The sequence below is a fragment of the Protopterus annectens genome, chromosome 13.part0 (assembly GCF_019279795.1).
Source record: "Protopterus annectens isolate FY-2018-M chromosome 13.part0, PAN1.0, whole genome shotgun sequence".
Lineage (NCBI taxonomy): Eukaryota > Metazoa > Chordata > Ceratodontiformes > Protopteridae > Protopterus > Protopterus annectens.
In genome coordinates this window covers 214,908,397-214,927,966 of record NC_056747.1, presented here as the reverse complement: position 1 = coordinate 214,927,966, position 19,570 = coordinate 214,908,397, and the positions used below count along the sequence as shown (strand labels likewise).

Sequence of the window (19,570 nt, the reverse complement as noted above, 5' to 3'; positions counted from 1 at the left end):
TGATATATGTTTGTGTATATATATATATATATATATATATATATATATATATATATATATATATCCTTTACCTAAAGCATATTTAGACACTGTTAGTGAAAGTAATAATGACTCTACAACTATGGGTAGTCTGAAACAAAATGTTAATAATAAACAGATTAGTAATGTGAACTCTTATGACACTGAATTCCCACCATTAAGAAGGTCAGAAAGGATTTTTAATAAAAATCAAGGAAGATTAGATAAATCTGATTTTTTAGGGGACAGGGTGGAAGGGAGATTTCGATACAATTATCGAAACCCAATGAACCGACGAAAGAACAGTTACGAATAATTGAGGTGGCAAATGTGAACAACCTGTCTGAAGACATTATTTCTGATGATGGATTAGTATTTCTCAAAAATGGGTTTAACATTTATAATTATGTAGGATTAGAGCTGGGTAAAGGATTGTTTCATTTATTAATGAGAGGGTTAAAGTTTGTTCCAATGGCTAGAGAAGATGTTAGTAAAACCTTAATAGAATTGAAAATATTTGTTAGGAAATTAAATCTTAAGGTGTTAAACAGAGATAGTAATGAAGGAAATACTCCCAAGAAAAAGAATATGATAAAGAAAAAAAGTTGTTATAACCCCCCTTTATTACCTATCCTAAGTTCCTTTGAAAGTGTATGTTCTCAGGAAATATACAAAAAGCTTAATGAACATAAAAGGAGAGTTTTTAATTTGATTAAGGACGAATCATCTTAACGTGATGATAAAGTTAGATATATGAAGCCTGATAAGGGAGGGGGAATGGTAATAGTTAATAATGTGGACTATCATAATAACATTTTTTGTATGTTAAATGATGGATCTAAGTATGAAATGGTTTCAAGGAATGAGATAAACTTGGCCCATAGGAAGATTAAATTAATACTGGAGGACTCATTATTTCAGAGGGTGATTAATGAGGAAGTATTTAACTTTCTGATGGTGGAACATCCAACCATTCCACTTGCCTTTGGTATTCCTAAAACCCATAAAGACTTGGTTGATTCACCCTATAGACTTATTATTCCTGGTTTTAATAGTATTTTGTATCCCTTGGGGGATTTTATTGATCGAGTTGTTAAAAGTGCTATATCACCAGTGAAGCATATTTTAATAGATTCCTGGGACTTTTTAAAAAGAGTGAATAATGAATGTTATAATGATGACATTTGTTTCTCTACTATGGACGTGGTGGACCTATATACATCTATTCCCCATGATATAGGTCTGGAAATGTTCCAAGAAGTTTTGGATATGGAAAGTAGTTTAAGTAGTAGTATGATTAATTTTATATTAGAATTGATGGAGTTAGTATTAAAATATAATTTTTTTACATTTGGGGGAGAATTTTTTAGACAGGTTAGGGGTGTTGCGATGGGTAACTGTTGTGCCCCGACATTTGCTAATCTTGTGATGTATAGATGGGAATCTATGTTTTTATTTAACTCACCCCTTAAGGATTGTTGGCATCTATATCTAAGGTATTTAGATGATGTGTTTATTTTATGAAAAGGTGAAGGATCACATGAAAAGTTAATGGATTTTTTAAACCAAGTTTGTGACTATTTTAAATTTACTGGATGCACAAATAGTGAAAGTATTAATTTCTTGGATGTTACATTATTTAAGGATTTTAATCTAAAAAAGTTTCAGTCTAGTTTGTATAGGAAGCCCACATTTTCTAACGACTACCTGGAATTCATGAGTAGCCACCCTAATTATGTTAAAAGAAATATAGTAAAGGACGAAAAACTAAAAACTGAAATAATGTAAATAAGCGGAATCGGACAAAGCAGCAACAGCACGGACTGTTTATTAATAGTGATAGTAAGCGCTTTCGGCTAAGGATATTCCTCCGCCTTCTTCAGACTTGTACAATGACATACTCAAAGCACAGCTTTTTATACAAAACAGGAAGCTAATTAAAAGTAATTAAAGTAGTTAATTAAATTAAACACATAACTAACTACATCCCAATATTTTTAAAGGGCTAATACATTTAAACAACAACAACATTTTTAAATTGTAATAAGAATACTAACTAAGACATATTCTCTACATAAACTTCTTATAAATAAACATTTATATTAATAAAATATTTATATTAATAAAATCAGGACAACAACATGAAATCCAACTAATGTCTCCACTCCTACAAAAATGTAAGTATATTATTATGTAAGAAGTTGTGTATGATTATATAACACTACATCCTATGTAAGGAAGATAAACTAGTAAGGCCTGAATTAAATCTTCAATTCGAGAAATGTGTGTATATATTAATAGAATAATGAAAAACTTTATACAGGGTCAAATAGGCAAGAATTAATAATAGTATCTGAATACAATAAGGCTGGCTTACTAAAGGGTATAAAATTCACCAATCCCCTCAAATAATTACTGACACACAGTTTAATTAAATGATAGTTTTAAGGAGCCAAGCATCTGAAACTCTGTTTATCAAAATTCGATAATTATGTGGCCTGTTTTTATGTCAAGGGCAAGTTTGATGTTTATAATATAAGTTTTAGGTGTGGGAGGTGTTTGATTCCTACAAAAATAGCATCTCAATATGTTTTTATTTCGAAATGCTAGGGTTAAAGTTAAAAACGTATTAACTGATAACTCCATAAATTGGTGAATAATTTTTCATAACTGCTATAAAGTTGATTATTTTGTTAATACATTTTAGTGTAAGGGATCAAGGCTGTGATTTTCTAACATATGTCACCTGTAACTCAGGGTGAGATTATTTTAGTCTCTATTTGTCTACTGTATGACTTTAAGCAAGTTACTTAACCAGTCAATATTCCCATTTCTTCCAGAAAACAGGTTTGTGCTAAGTGGGTTTACCCAGATAATAAATATTATCTAGATAATAAATAAAACAAACAAGAAACCAACAACACACAAATACAAATAAACAAGCTGCAGGACAACAGTGGGTGAGCAGTGCAAATCTCTGCAAAGCAGACATCCATAACTTTAATAAGCAAAGGAAAAGTTAGGAAAGAATTTCCTTATGGAGATGCCATTGGAGTCATTAGAAATGCGTGTTGTTTAATTGTTGGGATTACTTGTTATTCTTTGGCACACTATTTATAACTTTCCTACCTCAGACCAGTCTAATGATACCCATTCAGGTGGACATGTTTGATTACTGCAAGCCTCCACCATCTTGGGTCTTGACTTTGGACAGGCATCATCATCCAGTGCCTTAGTCTCTGTTGCAGAAATTCTTCTTTTGCATACAACACTCCGTGTGCGCAGTCCTCCATTGCAAGTCCGACTACATTCTGACCACTCTCCCACAAACCAGCTGCAAATACAATAATGAAGAAAGGAATCACTTTTATTTTTAAAAAGGCTGTGGCTCATAAATACAGCATCATTCTTATTAATATACAGCAATCCTAGAATTTAAAATCATTACTAGGGCATATTAGTATCTAGAAAATATTTTACACTACTACATAGGGATTATCTAACACAAATTACACTGAGGATACCAAAAAGACACAAAATGATTACAGCTCAAGAAATATGGCACTAAAGCAGCAATCAAATAGAAATGGACAGTTCAATAAAGTGCATAAAGCGCTTTTCGTTTAATCAACTTCCTCAGATGCATAAAAAGTTAAAAAAAGATCACAACTTATAAAACCATAATAACAAAACACCAGTAGGACAGCCACAGCAATAAAAAAATCTCTTTTAATGCTGACATAAACCATAAAAGTCCTATTTTATGGTTTATGTCAGCATTAAAAGAGATTCTTTATTGCCGTGGCTGTCCTACTGGTATTTTGTTATTATATACGCTTGTTTTCCAGTTGGGACACTTGGTTTTCATTGGTGATTTTGTTTCTAATAACTTATAAAACCATGTGATAAACAGTTAACCATTCAGTATACTGTCTTGTGACATCATCAAATTAGCTAAATATTAACCCTTTCTTAACACAAGGGAAATGCAATGATAGTACATATAAAGTGTGCCCTGTTCCTAGAATGCTGCATTTATTATTACAACACTAGTAGCTAACTACAAAGTAAATGACTGCTTTAACATATGCAAATATTACTAAAAATCATATATTTATATGAGTATAATAATAAATAAAGGGATAAAAACATCCATATTAATTGATATACAAATGTATATATGTATATTATCAAATTCACCACTATGGCCGTGGTGGTCCAGCGGTTAGCATTACTGCCTCACAGCAAGAGGTTCTCCGGTTCAATCCTCGGCTGGGGTGCCTTCTGTGCAGAGTCTGCATGTCCTCCCTGTGGTTGTGTGGGTTTCCTCTGGGTGCTCCGGTTTCCTCCCACATCCCAAAGACATGCTGTAGGTGGATTGGATTCTCTAAATTGGCCCTAGGTGTGAGTGTGTGTGCCTTCTGTGGAAGGTTTGGCGCCGGGCTGGCAACTTGATACTGTAAAACTCCACTGCCAATCATGAGCAGACATGTGATCCATTTTGGTGACCCCTAACCGGGAAAAGCCCAAAGACGAAGAAGAAGAAGATCAAATTCACCACTATATGCTGCACCAAGAACTGGTGGAGCATAAACAAAATGGAAAAACTAACAACCTAAAGGAACAAACCAAATAACTGATACTGTATTAGCACCTAGGCTACTAGTATGTTGAAAAGTGAGTACATACTGCAACCAGACAATAGACAAATAGTAAATACCCATGGCAATTATAAATAAAAAGCCCTGTTATCTGGTCAAACTTTTCAATTTCAGCATACATTTAATCGAACACGTCAGTATGCATTTAAATGGATCTGCCAATACCATTCCAATTCTTCAAGTTTCAATGAGGTGGGACCACCTCGAATGTCCTGTGTAACATGATCAATTATTTTGAATTTAAATTTGTGGTCTGGTGCAGCTGAAATATGTCTAGCTAGTGCATTGTCTATCTTCCCTTTATTTATGGTGTATTGGTGTTCATACACACCTTCACGGAGCCTATGCTCCATCTTCCCACTATACAATGCTGGGCAGGACTGACACTTACCTGGATAAACCACAAATTTAGAGTTGCAGTTAAATCTATTTTTTATTTTGTAGGTACGGTCATTAATCAAAAAAGTGTTACCCACATCTATAAATCTACAGTAACTACAAGACTCACATTTATACATCCCTGGAAATTTGATAGACTGCATCTTATTTGACTCCAGTAAGTTCTTTATGTTACATTCTCGCCTATAAATGATTTTGGGAGAGCAACCTAATTTATTGAACATCACCTGGTCACCTCTAAACAATTCCCAATTTTTACGGACTGAGTTTAATAGGTTACTATCTAAGCTATAAGTGCTAACCAAGCTAAGGGTAAGTCTGACTGGGTGTCTGACCTACTTGTTAAATAAAATATTACTGATCCAGTACCCATAGATAAATTTAGATCTAAGTTAGAACATAAAATTGGTGAATAAATTCCTGCAAATATTTTAGTTTTTTACTTCGGTAATAAGGTAATCAATTAAGTCATTTGGATATGCATGAGCTAATAACATTTCTTTTAACAGGGAACATTCTGAAACAAAATCTCCATCCATTGATATAATCCTAGCTGCTCTCACCAACTGGCCTTTGATGACTGAACGTTTCTGATGGTGTGGGTGGCAGCTAGAATAATGGAGAAAAGAGTTAGAGTAGGTGCTCTTCCTGTAGATTTTTGACAGATAACAGTTGTTAGCCCTGTCTTTCCTAAGATTAATATCCAAATAGGCAATTTCTTCCCTATTAAATGTGAACGTAAATTTCAAAGAAGATGTGGTGTGGTTGAAGTATTCAACTAGTCAATTAGCATCTACCAAATCTCACTTAAGTATGATAAAAATATCATCCAAAAAGCAGGTGTAGAATGAAATCAGAATTTATTTTCAAGTAGGAGGAATGTAAAAACTTGTTTTCCAGAATGCCATCACCAAATTTACCAGACTGGCTCAACAAGGGGAGCCCATGGCAACACCTATTTTTTGTAGAAAGTATTCTTTCTCAAAGACAAAATAATTGTGCGACAAAATAATGTCCAACAACTCCGATACCAGTGAAATTTCTGTTTTGGGAGGCCCTTTCCTTCTCAACATCTGTTCTAGCTATTCAGTGCCTTCCAGATGTGGAATAGATGTGTATAAATCTTTCACATCTCTGGTGAGAAAATTGTAAACTTCATCGTATCTTGGTTCACTGATCTTCAAAAATTACCAGGAATCTTTACATACTTGACTCTCATCCATCAAGCATCTTTTAAGTATGGAATCCACAATTGTAGCACATGGATAGGTAACAGAGTCCCATCCATCCACCAAAGGCCTCATCAGTGGATCAAACAGATCCTTATGGATCTTGGGGATGCAGATCAGTATCGGAATCTTGGGGTATGGCATAGACATATAGTTGAACATATTGACATCTATACGGGCATCGATAAATAAGTCATTTAAATAAGCCTTAATACATTGGTAGGCCATATTAACCTCACTCAGGGATGCTACCTGTAAGCCTCACCTGCTAGAATGACTTTCATATGCTTTACATAATCACATTGGTTCATAATGGTTAGAACAGCCCCTTTATCAGGCCTAGAAATACGAATTTTGAGAGATCTTAACAAGCTGAGTTCTTCCCAGTCATCCTTGTTAATATTCCTACTATTAGAGTTATTCCTAAAATTTCTCACTGCAAATCATAAATCTAATTCACACAAATGTTCAAATGTCTGTAACATCGGATGTAAAGGTGGGTTGTATATGCTAGGAACATGTAATGAACTGACAATTTCTGGACCACTACTACTATTTCCCCAAATATTAAATTTAGGTTTAATTTCCTAGTAAAATTCTTAATGTCCAAAATTGTTATGCAGCATTGATGTGTTGCGAAGGTACAAACATGTAGCCCTTAGCTAAAAGTTCAACAATTTTGGGATTAATATGTACTGTCAAATAATTAAAGATTTGAAAGTCACCAGTTTTATTTTTAATGATAGTCAACCCATCATTCAAATCAGTGTTCCCACCTAACGTTTCTTTTTGTTGTTGTATTTTCAATTGTTCTTCTTGTTGTAAACTCAATTTGATTGTTTGGGTATAGCTCCTGACTGATTGATTGTAACCTGTTGTTGTCCCCCACCATTCAAGTTCTGAATTCTTTCACTTCTTCTTATGGAAGTGGGCTCGGTAGTATCACCCTGATTGGAGGGTAAGCCATATCTCTGGGGCACTGGATTTAAACTCTAGGTTAAGACCCCTTCCTGTAGTTGATCTTGTATTCTTACAGGATGATTAGGTGCCCAAGTCTGTGATTTTGGTGGGCTAGGATAAGCCAACCCATTATCATAAGCTGTGCGATCCCACTGTAGTTTTTTTTTACTTTTGTTGCTTTTAATTTCATCAAATACTGGTCTATGCTGGTGAAAATTCTGGCATAGTCATATTGGTATCTAATAAAGTCCACATGTACTTTAACAGCATGATCTAGTTCAGTCACTTCCTTAGAGATAGTATCAACCCATAAGCCATAATGTTCAATCATTAGTTTCAGTAGCTGAAACCCGTTTATCAAATAAATGAAGCAGGTCTGAGTGAAACACAGAATTATTTTCAAGGCCAGTTGGATACTGGAATCTCCTTAAACCCTTGGGCACTACACGTTGTTGCAGGCATTCTTTGAAATATGAAATCTCAAGCTGTAGCTTTTTTAACTTAACTAATTTAATGTCTACAGTTTAAGCATGTTAGCAGTATTGGTAGTTTCATTACCTCCAGCCGGTTGTCCCCTAGATGAGCTGTGCACATCAACAGAAAATGAGAATCCTCCATTCAACCAATCCATAAAAATGGGGACCCCAATAAGCCCCGAGGTAATGTTGTCTTGTTGAGCATGAACAATGGTTCCTTCTTCCATTTGTGAGCTCCTTGCGACAAACAAATGCTCACTGGTGAAGTATTACTCATATTAAAATGCACTCGCATAGGTAGTTGCACTTGTTTATTTTTAACAGCAGTTTATTGATCCGTTGGCTTGGCAGTAGATGTCGACAACAAATTACAAAGCACACAATGTTGTTGATCTAACTGTTCTAAACGTGAGGTCAACGTTTCCATCCATTTAGACATGACCTCTATAAGCACTGTCAAGTCCCCTGATTCAGCTTTATCCTGAAGCTGGGAGAACATACTCAGACTGCTGACCCCTCCAGATGCCATGAAACAAACTGGATACCAAAAAGACACACAAAATGATTACAACTCAACAAATATGGCACTGAAATGGCAATCATTTCACTTGTGTTAAGAAAGGGTTAATGTTTAGCTAATCTGATGATGTCATAAGACAGTATACTGAATGGTTAACTGTTTATCACATGGTTTTATAAGTTGTGATCTTTTTTAACTTTTTATGCATCTGAGGAAGTTGATTTAAACGAAAAGCGTTTTATGCACTTTATTGAATTGTCTGTTTCCATTTGATTGCCCCTTTAGTGCCATATTTCTTGTTTTACAAATTACACTGAGGAACAACACAGTTTATCATAATGTGGCGTCTATTTTTTATGTTGTAATTTTAATTTAAAAATGTAACTGCAATGTGATTAGATATCTCTTTCAAATGACATTATCTCCTACTAAATGTCCGGCAAAAGCTTTTATAAGCCATTGCATTCAAACTCATCCTGTTTTGCCAGAAATCCTCCCAGTAGAACCTGTTTGCATGTCTATCCCTTCATTCTCTGCCATCAATCACCAAAACTCCCTCTATTCGAACCCAAATCTCCATCCTTCAACAACTCTTCCCTTTATGATTTTCCTCCTCAGTGTGATAGAACCTCATCCTTTAAACACATTACACTTTTTTACATTATGTCACACTAATAGAACCACACCCCTTAATCACATTATACTTTGTTATATTATGTCATGCTGATAGAACCACACCCCTTATTCACATTATACTTTGTTACATTATATCATGCTGATAGAACCACGCCCCTTAATCACATTATACTTTGTTACATTGTCATGCAGATAGAACCATGCCCCTTAATCACATTATACTTTGTTACATTATGCCACGCTGATAGAACCACACCCCTTAATCACATTATACTTTGTTACATTATGTCAAGCTGATAGAACCACATCCCTTAATCACATTATACTTTGTTAAATTATGTCACGATGATAGAGCCACGCCCCTTATCACATTATAGTTTGTTACACTATGTCATGCAGATAGAACCATGCCCCTTAATCACATTATACTTTGTTACATTATGCCACGCTGATAGAACCACGCCCCTTAATCACATTATACTTTGTTACATTGTCATGCAGATAGAACCATGCCCCTTAATCACATTATACTTTGTTACATTATGCCACACTGATAGAACCACACCCCTTAATCACATTATACTTTGTTACATTATGCCACAACAATATCTTTTAAGTCTATATTAGATCACCAAATGCTTAAAAAAGTGAACGGTGATTAATTGACCATATGTAAGCGAAAGCTTACAATTTCGAACTGTCAGAACAGCAATTTTTTTTCCTAGGGAAGAAAATTGCTGTTCCAACAAAAAAATAAATAAATAAAACACCCACCCCACACCCTCCTAGTTAAATATACCAACTCAGAGACCGCACAACAGTGCCGAAAACTGCCAAGTAAAAAAGCGGCCAAGCAAATTCTTTCCTAGGGAAAGAATTTGCTTAAAAGCCACTTCAATATTTTGCCGTTTCAGGCTTTTGAGTTCAACCAAGACGCATTCGAAAGAATGCGTCTTCGGTCTTCTGATAAGGAACCTATCTTTTGCATCCTTTCCTTTTTCATCTTTATTGGCTGAATTACCTTTTTTAAAATTAATCAGTTTGGCTTATTCTACCTGTATCTGCCTCTCTCTCTCTCTCCTTTTACAAACTTCCATGTCTCAGCAACATGCCTGCTGGTATTAGCGTTTGACCTCTGCCCACCTTAGTTATATTTTTCTGACTCCTTACCTATATACAAAACTGATAACTGAGAAATATGCTATAATTAGCCCCAACTTATTCACTCCTACTTTTCTATATGCTTAGCCTGTTCAGACTTCCAAAATGGGTTTCAGTCCAGCTCCATGACCCAACAACCAGCTCTGATCTCTGTCTACCCTTCTTTAAACAGCCTTACCAGAGCATAGAACCACGTGTGAATCATCCACAGTTGCTGACCTAAACCAGTAATGGGATGCTTAATCATTTTGAAAGTTCTTATATTCCCACCTATTCCTTGTTCTGTAGTATACAACACCCCTGTTTTTTCCATCCTTATCTCACCTACTCTCTGCCATCCGTTCTCTCCATTTCAGTGTTTCCCTCTTCCAGTTTTCTCTTTTAGTCTTACTATATTTACCTTCTATGCTTTTCTCTCTCCATCTTGTAACTTTTACCAACGTCTAACAGTATCTCAGTCTTCTATATTGCTCCCAGTCTAGCTTTGCCTCCCCTGAATCTTAAGTTAATCCTTAACTTTACACTCACATCTTCATCAGCTGTTCATCTTTCATTTGTTCCATTTTCTACAGCCAGTTTTTGCTCACACATCCCTCTTAAGCATCCATTATATATGCAGCAGGCTTCCTCCTTCCACAGTGTTGCACTCTAATCCTTTTCCCCAATAAATTCTCTTCCTGTATTTCACAATTTCCCTAATTTGAGTGTCTTAAGTACTTTTACCTGCCCACTCACCTTCATTTTTTTTATTGAAGATCTTTCCATTTACACTAGTAATTGTTTCTCCCTGTTATAACAGGTGCTGACTTTGTGGGAGCATGGGTGAAATTCTTGGCTAGGCTTATAAGGGCCTCCAGGCCAATAGCTTAGTATCATCCTATGAACCTATAAAACCCTGATTAAAGTTATATGCTGCTACTAAGGATCAATTTAAGACTGCAAGGAAGGCAAACCCCAGTTCTGACTTTCCACATTCTTTACTTCCAATCACTATTACCATTCTGTCTCTTTATATCACTGATGGACTTCTGTCCCTTGGATACCTAGGGCATATATAAACATGAGCAATAAAAGCTCCAGGAGACGTACATTTATTCAGTGGTGCAGCTTTTCCTCACCGCAACATAAATCCAAACCCATTTTAAATAGTGTTACAGGTGAGGAGTACCTTCTGCAAACAACGAGTCATTAACATAGACCAATCAGATCAACCAGTTTGTATAAAAACAAGCCTCACTTGATCATTCAAGTCATTAACATAGGCTTTAAAGAAAAGCACTTGCTTAATCTATAATTTACATAAGCATCCGTAACTGCAAAATTTCCATAACCAAAAAGACTATAAGCTTAGTTTCTGAGCTACAAAGATGGTCTGGAAGCTCTATCCCTTTGTTCAGTGTCTTACCGACTTTTCAGGGAAGATGTCTGTCTCTCTTACTACACCTTTATAGATCTGATTATCCTGGGTCTTCTGCTTCTCCACAAGTCCAATATCTCTGCTAGTACTAGATCCAGAGACCTAATTCTTCGCCACCAGATAAATGAACAATCATGCTTGGACAGATTTATAGCCCAGTGCCTCTCAAACTCCTGGAATAAACATCCCCTGCATATTAAGCAGTGCAACTCACCATCTTCCTTTAAACAAACTATATGAGTGGGTTGGTATCTTCAAATTTACTCTACAATTGAGTGGTATGGCCTTCCTGGCTAAAGGAGATGTGGCCTGAGGGAGGGTACCGGAATGATGTAAATGGTTGTAAGACCTCTGGCCTTGGAATATCTCTGAATATGTTAGAATCTGCATTTAAACTCACAAAATAATATTTCATTAGCCATTTCCACATAAAAGTTGGAAACATGCAGGATAATGTTCTATAGATGTTCTATAGATGTAAAGATTTCTTTGAAGAGAGGAACATGTTTGTGTATCTGCACTACATATTAGAAATGCGTTACAGTTAGCAATTATTTTGTATACCATGCTATTAGAATAAAGGATTTTAATGCTTAGGCAGATTACAACAATGCCTAGGTTCATAAGTAAGTATTGGGTAATTGGTTTGCAGACCATTACAAGCCTACTTCTCTCTAGCCCCAGAGATTACAATACAGGATAGACTGTGGGAGAATTTGAAGCTGCCCATCCAGTTATCTAATTTTTCCTTGAATTTGACATGGGTACAACTCTGCTGAACATATTGGTATGTGAAAAGACAAACAAAAGCTGCCCTGAGGTCAAACAGTGCACAGGGTAACAAAATATTCAAAATGCAGAGGATATTCCCGGCATAGAACCACAGCAGAGGAACACAATCAGCATCAAAAAAACTCCAAGGAAACTGTAGAAAACAGCTTTAATAACCAATGATAATTGCTTTTGCAATCTCAACAGATCACTTCTTCAGACCATCTACAGTTTTTGTAGGTGTTGTAGGCTAAGTAGCACACAATAGTACCACTAGGGGCTGCTACAAGCTACATTTATGGTGCTAGGCATGCTAGTCTGAGCATTAAGCAGTTCTGTACAGTTTGGTGCATCTGTATGTAATATGGGTCTAATTACTGTTCAGATTTGGTTATGTTGAGTTATATTAGGTAGAGTTGCAACTCTGAGTACCTCTCTATGGAGTACATATTGCAATATAAACTAAACAAGGAAAATGAAATAGCCAATGAAAAACAGCTAAAGCTCCAACATAGTATTTATCTTCCCAAAACTGCAGTAATCACCCCAATTGTTTCTAGGTCTAATCACTATACTTTTTAGATGACCCACACAACTGGCCAAAACTGGCTTTTTTGCTGTACATTTGAAAAGTGACTAAAATATATGGCAAATAAGTGCAGTGACACTAATTATTCCACTTAACAACAAAGAACCCATTTGAAAAACAATAGAAATAATAAAATGCCTTCAATTAATAGCTGTAACTTCATTTTCAAAGAAAATGTAGTAAATGCAATAAAACATTAAAGGAACCACTCTAAACAAATTTAAATATGTAGTTGACTTTAAATACAGTAGAATACATGTGTTTTCCTTTTCTTTTATGCAAAATGGAATCAAATCACCATTTTACTTGATTTTAACTTATGCATGGGGCTCATGCAGAGAAAAACATTATAAACTAGATAAGACAAAACTGATAGAGTGATACCTCAGGCACAGGCATATGGTATACATGAATTCATAGAACTGATTTTATAATTTTCTATTTATTCTGCAAAACAAAAAGATTGTTTCCTGGAAGGATTAATAAATAATGATCACTGTTAGAAAAGTATGAAGCATATAGGAAAAATATTTAAAAAGACTTGTACTAAAGAATATAATTATTGTATCAAAACATTGGGGATTAAATTTGTTAAAAGGAGGAGGAATAATAATAAATAAAGAAATAAGTGTATAAGAACTAAAACTTGCTTCAAAATAAGTTAATACAGAAGGATGACCAGGAAGAAATTATGTTCCATATATTTCCAGAAAAGTATCTTGGAAAATTTAGAAATGGACCTTTTTTGTTACAAATAATAAAGGGATTGTTTAGGTATGGGATTTGGAATGAGGAAATATGTGTTGGCTATATTTAAGGGGAAATGCTAATGCAAAAAGCTTTAGGTAATGTAGATTGTAAATCATTAGTTAAGCATTAACAATGTAACATTTTAGAAGTAAAATGTATGGTATATGCAAAGATAATGGCAGTAAATGTAGGTTATTAATAAGGATATTAATGGAAATGGGAAATCTGATAATTAAGTAAAGTACTGGTATTATTTATAATAAAACACAATGCATTTCTTTTTATTTGATGGCATTAGTGACCAAAGAATTACAGTGTAATATTCTGGAAATAAGCTTAGATAAATACCGGAGAAACAGTTGTCAAATTTATTTCAGAATAATGAATTTATACTTTTGGAATTACTTTTGGATTTATAAATATAGAAAGTTAACAATGGAAGGAAATCATATGGATGATCACAGCTGCTATTACTTTATTTCATCCTATATCCTTTAGTTAGATGTTTAAATAATTTAGAATTTTCTGATTTTAGAAGTAATGTAAAAAGGCATTTGATCTATCTGAAAATGTTGGAAAGGAAATTATTGCTCATTTTATTTTGTGGGATATCAATTAATTCACAGTTAAATGTGCATTGTTTTTCCTCTAAAGAATGTGTTTATGTATAACTTCATTTGTGGTTTCTGCATCCTGGTATATTTATTATATCCTGATAATAATTCAATAATTGAAAGACAGAAATATGTGGGGTTAATATTGTGTAAAAATATGAACTGATTTGGGAAGGCATTAGGAAGGTAAAAAAAGAATGTTATCTGTGAATTGTTTTATGTATGAAACAACACCATTACAGTTATTATTTAGCTACCACTGACTAACTTTATTCTAAGAGTAAAGAATGGTATTGAAACATTTATGTCATATCATTTTATAGCTATTTGGCAAAGTTTAGGCATGGAAATGTTTCAGCTATGAAATATGGAACAGGTCAAAATGTGATATACATATGCATGATTTTTGTAAAAGTAATGATATATATATCAAAGACAAAAACCTCCAGCACTCCAAAAACAAAGTTTCAAGTATAATTCCTTTAATTCCTTGAATATCTTGAAAAAGCAATACATAAAAATCTAAAATCTAAAATAGTGGAAACAGCCTCCAACCAACATGACCATCACAGACCGGTTTTACATAAAACGTTTCATCAGTGCAAAGGCATACAATCTCCTGTTCATTTAAATAAACTCTATTTAAAGAAACATACCCCTATTTCAAGAGTTGCACCAATTCCAAACAGGTAGTGAAAATACATACTTAAATACACCCATACCTGCATGAATGCATATCCAACAAGTACATGTGCATCAAAATTCATACTCTAAATACTTTTCCAACTCACAAATTAATGCACACATTTAAAAAAACACAAATATATATGTGTGCATTCAAATATGCACGTATATACATATTTATATGCACATGCACGTGTATGTAAATACAAGAACCTATATATATATATATATATATATATATATATATGTGTGTGTGTGTGTGTGTGTGTGTATGTGTTCATCAGCATGTGCATGCATATACATATACAATTCTTACTTCTTAATATATGCCCATGTACATCACAATATTAGAAATTATTTTATAAAAACAAATTACCAGTGTTCATTCAAACCTGGCTTTTACATAGCCCCAAGATTCTCTATCCACATTTTCACTTTACGGTCTAACAATATATGCTTATAAGAATTAGTGAAACCCTTGCCCCTAATGCATTCTAATCCTATAAAAATAAAATGTGATGAAGAATGTTACATTTTATGTTTATAAAGGATACTTCTGCGATGCTGACAATTTATAAAACTTAGATGTACAGCAATCCTATTTTTAAAAGCCCTAGAAATTTGGCCAACATAAAATGCACCATATTGGCAAATGACCATATACAATCCATTCAGTGGTGCATGTAATTAATTGTCTAATGGAGCATAGTTTGGAAGTATTAACAGAGGTAAAAGACTTTATTTATTGTATGGTGGTATCTTGCACCATTAAAACATGTGCCACTCCCCACTGGCATATTGCCATCTAAAACAGTTACAGAAACTCCTCCCAAATATGAATTTAAATCACTATATATAAAAATAACTTTATTAAAACAGAAGGTAAGCACTTTCACAGAGTAACCTCTGCTTCATCAGACCATGACAGAACACAATGTCTAGGTACTATTTAAAATAAAAACTCAACCAATCACAGAACGTTCAGCAATCATGTGATGACATTAATAAAAAGCCCCTCCCAATCAATAAAAGCAGACATTTATTAAAGACATAGCAATAAAAATAATATTCCCATTATCAAATATAAAGATTTATAAAACGTATTCCAAGCACAGTAATAAATCATAAAAAGCATTGAGCAGTCTGTATATATTGCTTCATATCTGACCATAAACATAAATAAATGCATTAAATGTGGAAGCAGAAAGTATATCAGAAACTTGCTTGAATGTACAGATGTAAAACACATTACTTTCTAATACCATATAAACTCAATCTTTTCAGGAGAGTATACACCTGATATCTGTAACCAGTATTTAACTGCTGCAAGACCACCCTCATTGGGTATACTTGTATATAGGGATTGTACATCAAGCATACCCATGAAGGCAGTATTAGAAACCTAAACGTCATTAATAATTTTAAGGAACTCGGTAGAATCCTTAAGACACTCTTAATAAACCTAATAAAGGCTTCTATGCAGACTCCAAATACATAGATAGTGGTTCTGTCAATGAACCCCAACTGGAGACTATGGGTCTACCTGGGGAGTTTATCACAGTCTTGTGTATCTCAGGTAAAATGTAAAAATATTGTTGTTTAGGGTCATCCACCTTTAATTCACCCCCCCCCAACTGATCATCAATCAAGCCCTTCTTACTGGATTCCATAAGAAAATCAATAAGTTTTTTAAATTGTAATGTGGGGTCCAGAGGTAACTTAAAATACATTCTTCTATCAAGCTGTTGCCTAACTTAAGTCTCATAACTGGGAGAATCCCAGAGCACCACTGCCCCACCTTTATCAGCTGAAGTAATGACTAAATCAGAATTATTTCTCACCTTTTTAAGGGCTTCTTCCTCATATTTATTCAGGTTACTGCCATAATTCTTAAAAATAACATTTTGTTTAACATGCAAGTTACATAAAACCTGTTCCTCAAAAAGTTTTACTTTTGGGTAATACAGTGGTTGAAAGTTAGATTTTTTTTCACCCTAAACACATTAGTTGAACCCAGATCTTCCTTTGTGGCATAATAATACCTCAAATTCAAAATACGACAGAACTGCTTAACATCTACGCAAGTCACAGGAATGTGTACAGTCATAAGAAGTCAAATTAGCAATCGAGTCATTCTCATTTGTATTAGAAATAGCAGCCCCGTTTTCATTCATGTGCAGGTTTCTATTGCTTTCCTGAATATTTTGTCGACTTTGTCCTCAGTGCTTTCTACCAGCTCGTCTAAATGGACCTGCTTTATTCTTAGGTCTCTTAGTTATAAGGGAATGAACAGGTGAATTAGTATCGAAGCCATCAACAAAATCTGGCTCACGATCAGTGTTAGAAACATTGGAAGAAACATCCGACATACTTGACTTTGTGTTACTAAAATTATTCACTTTTTTAAAAAAATTGAACAAACATGTTTACTTTTAAATCTGACACCCTTCTTATTAGTGTCAGAAAAATGCACAGATATCTTGTCTTTCTTCCACATAAACATCATAACATTCCCCTTTATGAAGTCCCTGTTAAACTTCTTCAGCTTACAGGCCTTTACATCTTTTTCATACAAGTTTATTTCTCCCAAATAATTCTCACAGATGTCCACGTACTCCTTCTGTTGTTCAAAATTCTGTAATATATCCAACTTAGCATCAAGTTCAGCTTTTAAAGGGGGTAACAACTTCTCATAATATTCAATTAGCAGTTCGAAAAACAACCTGGAGGCAGTCATTTGAATCTTTCTCCATTTAGACAAAAAAGTTTCATCCTCCTTCTCAATGCCAGATTCAAGGGCACTGGGAGCCAAGTTTGCCCTCACATATGCTTTCAATAACCTGAGGTGCCAGATAACAGATCTAAATTTCTTAGAAACATCAGTCAAGTCTTTAAACATAGTCATTAAATCTCAAGAATGATTCGCCTCCAAGGTTGTAGACTGCCCCCCACACCCCCACTAGATACTAATTCCATGATCGCACTACAGTGGGGAAAAAGGCATATACCTTTTACCTACCTTACAGTAGTCTACACACTGCCACTACTATGTTGAAATGTAGCATTGTTAAGGTTTCAATCTTATGACTTTCAGTCAAAGTTGAGTTTTCAGTATTTTGAATGTTGATGTTATGGTCTCAATCAAATGACTTTCAGTCAAATGAAATTTTGATCATGTGTAGTAGATCCATATATATATATATATATATATATATATATATATATATATATAGAGAGAGAGAGAGAGAGAGTATGATAAAAAGAAAATGCAATGACAGAGGGGGATGTGCTGTAGTTCCGCTGTGGCGACCCCTAACCGGGAAAAGCCGAAAGACACAACAACAACACTCTTTCCTCAAAACAAACAGCCACTACTTGACAACTACTTGAATAATATACACTAGACTCCTCTATACTCCCAGGAAAATCCAACAAATGCACTATCAAAGTATACATCATCAGTACTCTCTCAGACATACAGGAAACCCACTTTCTCACTCTGCTTAGATGGCTCAAATGACTAAACTTCCCCTGGCTTATGGATGACATAAAAAAAAAAAAAACTCTAAGAAAAAGACAAGGCTTGAATAGCTGGAAAAAGTTATTCTTCCAATCAAAGCCTCTACCAGTTGATAAACCAGAATAAAAGCCACAGTGCCAAAGTTCAGTTCTTAAGACAAAGGCAACACTTCCTCACTTTCAGAACAAAGTTTATTCTGCCAAGGAATAATGCAGCATTCAGACAGTATTACTGACTCAACAGTGCAATATTATTCTGCTCTATTCCATATTATAAACTCCTTCATTAACCCTTATAGAAACTAGTTTCTTTCAGCTACTGATGATACTAGCAATTTATTTTCCTCACAACCACAGCTCTCCTGCAACCCCTCTTCCCAGCTCTGTCCTTCAGCAGATTATGCAGACAGTTTTTATTTCACTTTCATAACTGAAAATGAAACTAAACTCTTCAGTTACCATGTTTAGTTAGCTTCATCCCACGTCCTTGAAACTAGGCAGAAAATATTACAAAACATCTCACATTTATTTTTAATCTTTCACTAACAACGAGTGTAGTTCCAACTGAATTTAAACATGCTACCATTAACACCCAACCTGAAGTTCCACCTTCACAAATTGAGACTGGTCTGCAGTCATTTTGTAGCATTACCAAAAATCTTTGAAAAACTCCCCTACTAACAAGTGTTTAGTCAGGTGAACAGTTATGGATTTCTTGCAACAAGCAATATGCTTTAAGAAACTCCTTTAGCACTCAAACTGCTCTTCTCTCAGTTACACATAAGATTTATAGCAACATTAATGCAGTGTAATTACTGTGGGAATATTCTAGATCTGACTTGTGCTTCAAGAAGCAAACAGTAACCATATAGTATGAAACTCAACTTTGATAAATACTCTAGTTCAAAAATTACTTAAAGGACAGATCATTTGCAGTCTTGGCTAACAACTTCCTATCTGCTGGAGCAACACCTTAAACTGGTATACCAGAAGGCTCAGTCCCAGGTTCACTCCTGGTCTTATTGTTTCTTCATGGTGTCTGTAACATTGTATCGTATGTTGATGACGATCTGCTACTTTAAGTACACAGGGATAATCAACCCAGTCAGACACAATTTTACACATCTGTGTAGACAGTTAAAACCAAAAAAAAAAAAAAAAAAAAA

General features: G+C 34.5%; 1 protein-coding gene across 1 annotated transcript in view; it reads right to left on the bottom strand.

The window, feature by feature from the left end:
- The window catches only part of LOC122787163 (A disintegrin and metalloproteinase with thrombospondin motifs 10-like), a 1,217,364-nt gene that overhangs the window by 135,143 nt on the left and 1,062,651 nt on the right, over positions 1–19,570 (bottom strand). The window contains exon 22 of the mRNA XM_044053741.1: positions 3,148–3,352. Coding sequence (XP_043909676.1) covers positions 3,148–3,352 — 205 coding nt within the window. The remainder of the gene's footprint in view (positions 1–3,147; positions 3,353–19,570) is intronic.